Source organism: Meleagris gallopavo, chromosome 5 (genome assembly GCF_000146605.3).
Source record: "Meleagris gallopavo isolate NT-WF06-2002-E0010 breed Aviagen turkey brand Nicholas breeding stock chromosome 5, Turkey_5.1, whole genome shotgun sequence".
NCBI classification, from domain to species: domain Eukaryota; kingdom Metazoa; phylum Chordata; class Aves; order Galliformes; family Phasianidae; genus Meleagris; species Meleagris gallopavo.
In genome coordinates, this window is record NC_015015.2 from 35,125,704 (window position 1) to 35,134,041 (window position 8,338).

Genomic DNA, 8,338 nt, shown 5'->3' on the forward strand with positions numbered 1-8,338 from the left:
CCGCCGCCTGCGCCATGGAGCCCGAGCAGGTGAGCGGGACCGCCGGAGCTCAGCGGGGAGAGGCCGGGGAAGCTCGAGCGGGGCCCGTGCGTGGCCGAGCCCAACGGGAGGGCCGGTGGTCGTGTGGGCAGCAGCCGGAGCGGCTCTGCCCTTCAGTGCGCTGTAGTTACAGCCTGCAGCGCGGGCGTCTTCTGTTTCACGGGCGAACAACGCCTTACAAATCGCCTGATAAATATTGAATCAGGGCGGCTTTCCGCTTCCAGCCAGCGTGTCAGCGACAGAGCCGAGGTGTCAGAGATCCCTGCCTCGGCCGCACGCGACACCGGGTCACGGGCGGACTTCGACCTGCACAGCGCTCATCCGCCCGGTCGAAGTCTCCGGCTGCTGCTCAGGCTGTGCGCTCGGTGCTCCCGTGCCGCGCCTTGGCTGTGCGCTGCCGTCCTGAGCCTTGTGGTTCTGAAGGCTTCTTTACAGCTCTGCTCTCCCAACCTTTAATTCATTGTTTTCTGCTTGTGGAAGACTCGTGCAGTTTAATTTCGCTTGAAAGTTAAGGACGATGCAGCAAAAATAAAAATAATACAAATGCAAGCAGGCAGGATAGCATGGGCAGGACTGTGTCTTGATTAGTATTACAGCCTCCTACTGACTAGTGCCGTCAGGCCAGCAGCTCTTTGTGAACTAATTACTTTTCTGGGGGAGTGAGAGAGGCAGGAGCTTTGGCGTTTTGGATCAAAAGCTCAGTACGTGGCTCCAGGTTCTGACAGACTGGAGGTTGACAAAGTGAGTGGTCTGTTCTCCTCTTTGTCATTTGCTTTTCTTTTTCCTCTCCTTAATGAAACTTGAGGTTGTTGCATTGTCCTGTATTAGTTGTGCTGAGCGCTGCCAGCTGCAGGTGTCCTGACTTCATCCTTAATCGTAGTTTATTTGTTTTGGCATTTTGGTTGTGGGCTGGAATTCCATGGTGCTGGGCATTGTACCAGCACAGCTGAAGTGCTCCCTGAAGCTCTGCGTGCTTCTGCCAAAAACTGAGGTGAGACGGGTTGAAAGGAGTAATGAGGAACAGCACTTTGGGATGTAACCTTCCAACAGGGGAGATGTGTGAGGGTCACAAAGTGAGTTAAGAATTCCAAGGGGGCATTTGAAAGGAAAAGGAAATAGCGTGACAGACGTCACAAAGCATCTTCACAACTTAAGCTGAAGCAGAAAGTACAAAGGTAACTAGCCTCGTGTTTAATTGCTGGCAATATGGAAGCCACAGTAAATGCTTGTATAGCATTTGTTTGTTATGCCACGTGCCAGGGCTTTCAGGACTTGTGTAATGTGGTGGTGGGGATAGGCCTGTGGAAGAAAATGAGATGGCAACCTTTGGTGCTCTGTGCTCCAAAAAGCACAGAACCAACATGCAGTGAGCAGTGCCTGCCCTCGCAGCAGCACAAGGGACGTTCCCTGTGCTCAGGCTGTTCCACTTTTTCAGCACTCAGATTTCTGTAGATTTGCTGTTCTACTGCTGCTGTTTTCAGGACTGAAACTCAACAGAGTCCACTAGCCCCCCAGGGCTGTCAGCTTTGTGCTTTTGCATGAAAATGTAATGCCATTTCAGCTGGATTATACCACTGAAAACTTCATTCTGCCTCTTCATTCTGCTTTGTTCCTCCAGAAACATACACAGAATGTGCCACAGTAGCTAAAGAAACACCACAGGAAGCCAAAATGACTTGCAGTTTTCTGCAGCTGCAGTATGAGGGCTAGAAGGGATGATGAAAGTGTGTGCTCCCTCTCCAGGCATAGCATGTGATTGGTGTATTCCCTCCCTCTTCTCTGGGCATGAGATAAATCTATTGCCTGGAATGAAGGAGGCAGTTCTGCCCCCCTACCTTCACCTGTCCCACTGCACTGTGCCCATTGGTTTTCCTAGTGAACCCAGCATAAGTGACAGGAAGAGCAATACTGTGTTTAGGCTTAAGGGTAATCCTACAGCTGTATGTTAAAAATACACATTTTTACTAATATTTTTGATTTGTGATCTGTGAAGACTGCTAAGGTTGTATAGACAAGTGGTCAAAAATTGGAACATGTGAAAGTCAAAGGGGAACAAAGTTAGTTCTATGTATGCATGCATACATTTCTTTCCCTAAGTTCCTTATGACACGCTTCTACAATACAAGAAATTGTGTGCTTTTTAAAAACCTGCATGGTACATTAAAAGCAACTGACTAACATTTCATCTCTTCTGTGTCCTTCTCTGTATTATAGAAGTATTTTCAAAACACCTTTTACATTTGTTGCAGTAGTATTTAAATGTTCTGCTGAAATGAAGGTTTGTTTTTGATGGATACAGTACAAAACTTACTAAAATTCTCTGTCCACATGAGGTGTTATCCTAAAGAATTATGGCCTGGCCTTTGAACCAGCAGTAAAGCTTTGCCAGTGCTTTTTCTTAGACTTGAAGACTGCATTGTAGTATTCAGCAACTGGAAGAACAAACCCACGCTTCTCTTTTTCATTCATCCTTACCCGTTAAATTAAATGTGCTTTTTTCATGCGCCCTTGTACTAATGGTGATTGCTGATGTATACTAAACAATCTAAAACTCTCAAACAGATCATGAAGTTTTTTAGTCCAGTTTTTCAGCTTACTGCATAGAAGTGTACTTGAGATAATTTTTATTTTTTTCTTCTATGTAGCAACTTACAAATGGAGATAGAGGCTTTGAGAATGTGGAGCTGGGTGTCATAGGAAAGAAGAAGAAAGTTCCAAGGAGGGTTATTCACTTTGCAAGTGGAGAAACAATGGAAGAATACAGCACAGATGAAGAGGAAGATGAACAAGAGAAAAAAGACCTGTTGCCTCCTGTAGATCCTGTAAGTATTTCACTTGATGCATTTCTGCTTACTGGTTTATTGGATAACGACTTGCATTTTTTCCAGTAGTTTTGATGTTACAAATTTGATATGGTGTATAAAAGATTGAGTTAATTCAATTCGCTCTGGGAATGAGAAATCTTAGAAGTATTTGCCACATTCTCCTTTATTCCCTCTGCAAAGTTAATTTAGCTTGAAGAAAAAGTAATAGTTTGAGGATTGAGCTGATATGAGACTGTGGAGAGCTGGGATTGGGACTCCAAAGGATTCAAGTACCAAGCTGTTGCATTCAGACTTGGATGGACTGATGGCATTGTCTTGTGTTTCTTTTATGACAACTCCACAAACTGGTATCCCAACTATTTCTTCTCTACCCTCCTACGATTCTGTCTTCCCATAAATTGAGTCTATAATCCTGTTCCCTGCCTGTCTGTGGGACTCCATTCCTGGCCTTGTTTGCCTGTACTGAGCTTGAAGTGGGGTCCCAGAAATCAGCTGGATCTTTCCCCATGTGCTGAGTACTGTCAGGTGACTGGGGTTGCTGCATTGTGCAGCAGCCAGCCTGCCTGTGCTTTGGAGGCAAATGCCTGTTTAGAGCTGCTTGTTCTTATACTTCAGATAAGAGTCTCTGCACACACAGAAACTGGTGGTGTTTTTTACCTGACATAAGCAATGCTGTTGAAATGACTTGTGCACCATGGTTTGGGAATTAAGATTAAGAAATGTTGTGTATAAAGCTTGCTAATTACTGTATGACTAGCTTCTGTACTTATTTGTGTGTGCATCCTTCCCAGGGATACAAAAGGAGGGATTTCAGTGGACAGTTTGACTTTGTTCTCTTTCTCTTCTGAAGAAGTGGTGTGGCCGCAAGGGGTTTGCTTTGTGAAGGACTGTCAATCAGTTCTCCTTTATTCCCTCTGCAAAGTTAATTTAGCTTGAAGAAAAAGTAATAGTTTGAGGATTGAGCTGATATGAGACTATGGAGAGCTGGGATTGGGACTCCAAAGGATTCAAGTACCAAGCTGTTGCATTCAGACTTGGATGGACTGATGGCATTGGTACCTCTTTCTTGTACACAAAGAAAAGTAACATTAGCCTGAGAGCAGGTGTATCAGTATAAAAAATGCATGTCAAGTTTACATGTTAATTAAAGCATAATCATTGAAAATAAATATATTTAACTTATAAACAATTGCTAAATGATAGCAGTTAAGCTACACTGTTGGGTGTTTTTATGTTTTTTTTCTTCCCCCTAAGGGTTTACTCTGGAAGTGCAAGTACTGTGAAACCTACTGAATATTACTGTAACATTAATGGATCTTCAGATTCAGATCTGTTCCACACAACGAGGGCTCTGTCAGATATCCATAGATACATACAGAGATTATTATTTTTTTCAGTTATGATTAGCAGGCGACTAGATCTGTGTAATTTCTCTGTCATTTCCCCTCAGTAGAACAATTTCACTGCATTAGCATAATGGAAGGCTCTCAGAACTTGATATGTGTGTTGTGAGGCCAGAGAAGTACGCACTGCTGTACAAATGGTCACTTAACTAAAAAGTCCTCAAATGTTCACAACTGCCAAGAGTTTGTGGGATCATACTCCTGCTTTCCTAATTTGAATTTTATTCTGAAACCAAAAAGCATATTGTATGGTACAGATAAAATTGCTGTATTCCACTATACTTTATGAAATATTTAATTTTTATTACTTTTTTTTAATAATAAAAGAACCTTCTAAAGCAGAATACTTTATTGTGGAGCACAGTATGCCTTATTAAGCATTGCTTTTTACCTTTTTTTACCTTGGCAGAATAAACTTGATTAGACCAAGGGTAGCCATTAAGTGAAGTTTACCTTATCTGCTGAATGCTTCGTGTATCCCAACAGAGCCGCTGAATTGAAGAAATGTTAGTCCAAGCTGAGCTTTGATGTTTTAGCCAACAGCTGCCTTGAAAATGTTTTTATTGTAGGATTTCTATAAAAGCAATTACATAGTCAGTTTGCTGAGACCAGCATGTCTAAAACTTGTTATCTCGGTTGGGATACTAAAAAGTACGTTGCAAATAATAGCTGTTCCTGGACCAATTTATTTTTAGAAAAAGCACATAATACTTGGAATAGAAACTTCAAATCATGAAAATTCAAAGCTCAGCTGGTATTGGCATAATAGTAGATTCTAAGTGAGTTTAAACTTAAGAGTTTAAACCTAACTCTTAAGAGAAATATTCTGCTGTGTTGTAAAGAAACTTCTTCAGTAGCTATACCTTGGTTTAGTTATGCTGCAGAGCTAGGCAGACAATGGCAATGTCTTCTGTACTAAGTGAAGTAACATGTATGTATTCTTATAGTATGACAACCAAAGAACTCAGTGTGATGGGCTGATGCCACCCAAAACAAATTCTCATAAGATAGTGAGTCTTAAGTTTTGCTTTGAAGCAGTGATTCTGACGCTTCTGTAAGTCAGCGTTCAGTTCATTGCTGCTTATGGATCAATGTCCAGTCTGTTGTGGTTTTTAGAGAGGGAGCTGAATCCAAAACACAGGGCATGCTTACTACATTTTTCTGATTTCTTTTTTTAAGACAGATTTTTTATTATTAGTGTTCTCCTTTGCCTCTTTGGTGTTTGAAAATGCTTTGTTTATAACTGAATCTTCTATCAAAAAATGTAATATATATTGTAAATCTCCTTCAATTCTGTCCACAAAAACCTTTACCTTACCGGCTCCAGAAGTTAATCTTTCTGCTTATGCCTAGATTGCCACTTTGTTGCCTTCACCTATTAGGTGAGTAGGCAGAAATGCCTTTGCAGACCAACTATAAGGAACTATATATGTTTGTAACCTTAGCATTCATCCTGAGAACATTTCAGCAGCTCCAGAATAGATATTCTTACAGGAAGATTATTCCGATATCTCCTAGTCAAAAAGGAGCTTAACTTCATATAGCAAAAAAGCATTATTTTAGGCTATTGAGAACTCAGAAAGTCTAATTTTATTTTAAGAATTTGGCAGCGAGGGAGGAAAATTGCCAAATAATTGCTATTTATCACATGATGTATGTTTTTTTTTGATGTTCCTCAATCTTGTTTTAACCGGTTTGTGATAGCAGTTTCACCTGCTGCGTTCACTGAAGGACTTGTTATGCCAGTGACAAGGCAATCAGTAATTAAACTCATTAAACTTGCGTCTTGACACAGTTAACAATGGGAAAGTATCTGGCAATATTTAACTCATAAAACACAACTTACTTTTTCTTAAATCAGTAAATGATTCTTTATTTCATTTTGCCATTTTCTCTGAGGAAAAACACACACTCAATCCAAACAAACAAACAAAACAAAGCAAACAAAACCAACCTAACAAAAAACAAAGTGGCAAACCTACAATCTTTAGAAAGCTCAAGACTGAAATTCGGGACTGAAATCTAGCAAAAGAAATATAGATGTGGATTGTTTATATAGCAAATTCAGCAGAGTGTGTCTGCTCCCTTAAGCAGCACCATACTAGGGAACAATATCATGTTCTGTTGCTGAATCATAGCCCTCTTGGTTTTGTCAGTGGATGAATTCATGATGTTAATTCCTACTTAAAATGCAGTGCGCTGACACCTTCTGTACGTGGACTTGGACAGATCATATTGTAGCTGAGTTTTAGATTAGAATTGTACATTAGGATGTTTTGTAATTTAAAATCAAGTGTAAATAACCATTATATTTTTAACTTCAAAAACAAAATTATATCATGATAGCAAAATAATATAGTTAAGCATTGTAGAAACATATACTTAAGAGAACGATGATAGAAGAAATGTTCCCTCATATAAAACTAGGGTCCTGCATTCCATTCAAGAAATATAGTATTATCTGTCCTTGTTTTGATTACAGTGAATGTTAAGACTTCTCTGGACAAAGAAGATACATAACATCTGGGTGTGCAGTTCTTACTGAACTGACTTTGGTACTGTAAGACCTGACTTCAGTACCATTTTCCAGTGTCATTCAGTAAATCAAAGATACTTCATATAGTACTATTAGTTTGTATTCAGCTTTTGCAGAACATTTATGTTCTTATCACCCATAAGGTTCTTGTTCTCTCCAGTACCTCTTCTCACCTCATATTTGGCCTTCTTGCTTGGGTATCTGAGGTTCTGTCAGAAGCTGCCCAAACTTACCCTGAGGAAATAAGAAAAAAAAACAATTATTCCTCTTGGACGTGTTCACATGTTCCTGCTTGTTCCCAGTGGTGTATACTCTACAAGGCATTTCATTTTACTGTTGAATCATAGAATCACAGAATCGCAAGGTTGGAAACGACCTATAAGATCATTTAGTCCAACTGTCTTCTCATTACCACTGCTACCATAAGCTACTAAACCATATCTCGCAGCCCCTCGTCCAGACGCCTCTTGAACACTGTCAGGGATGGTGACTCAACGACCTCTCTGGGCAGGCCATTCCAGTGCCTGACCACTCTGGGAGAAAAAGTTTTTCCTCCTGTCTAACCTAGAACTCCTCTGATACAACTTGCAGTCATTTCCCCGGGTCCTGTTCGTTGCCTGGGAGAAGAGGCCAACCCCCTCATCACCCCAACCTCCCTTCAGGAAGTTGTAGAGTGCAATGAGGTCTCCCCTGAGCCTCCTCTTCTCCAGACTAAACAATCTCAACTCCCTCAGCCACTCCTCATAAGACTTGTGCTCCAGACTCCTCACCAGTTTCGTTGCCCTTCTCTGGACATGCTCCAGGGCCTCAATATCTTTGTGAGGGAGGGGCCCAAAACTGAACACAATACTCAAGGTGCGGCCTCACCAGTGCTGAGTAGTGGGAGATGATCACCTCCCTGCTCCTGCTGGCCACACTATTTCTAATGCAGGCCAGCATGCCGTTGGCCCTCTTGGCCACTTGGGCACACTGTCGGCTCATGTTCAGTCAACCATCAACCAGCACCCCCAGGTCTCTTTGTTCACAATCATCTAGCCACTCAACCCCAAACGTATAACGCTGCTTGGGGTTATTGCGGCCAAAGTGCAGGACCCGACACTTGGCCTTGTTGAACCTCATCCCATTCATCTCAGCCCAGCAATCAGTTTATCTAGATCCCTCTGTAGGGCCTCCCTACCCTCAGGCACATCCACACCACCTCCCAATTTGGTGTCATCTGCAAACTTACTAAGGGTGCACTCAATCCCCTCACCTAGGTCGTCAGTAAATATATTAAACAAGATGGGCCCCAGTACCGAATCCTGGGGGACACCACTCATAACAGGTCGCCAGCTGGACTTAACTCCATTAACTATTACCCATTGGGCACAGCCCTCTAGCCAGTTCCTTATCTGAAGAAGTGTATATCTGTCCAGACCACAGGCAGCCAGTTTCCCCAGCGCTGATAGGTGGCCAAGAGGGGCTCAGCAATCACCCCCGCCAGCTCCCTCAGCACCCGAGGCTGTAGCCCATCTGGTCCCATGGACTTGTGACAG

General features: G+C 42.2%; 1 protein-coding gene across 1 annotated transcript in view; it reads left to right on the forward strand.

Moving 5' to 3' along the window:
- Nucleotides 1-2: 2 nt before the first annotated feature.
- FAM177A1 (family with sequence similarity 177 member A1) overlaps nucleotides 3-8,338 on the forward strand; it is a gene marked incomplete at its 5' end in the record, with an annotated part of 16,597 nt that continues 8,261 nt past the window's right edge. The window contains 2 exons of the mRNA XM_010711671.3: nucleotides 3-29; nucleotides 2,685-2,861. Of these exons, the coding sequence (XP_010709973.2) occupies nucleotides 3-29; nucleotides 2,685-2,861 (204 nt within the window). The remainder of the gene's footprint in view (nucleotides 30-2,684; nucleotides 2,862-8,338) is intronic.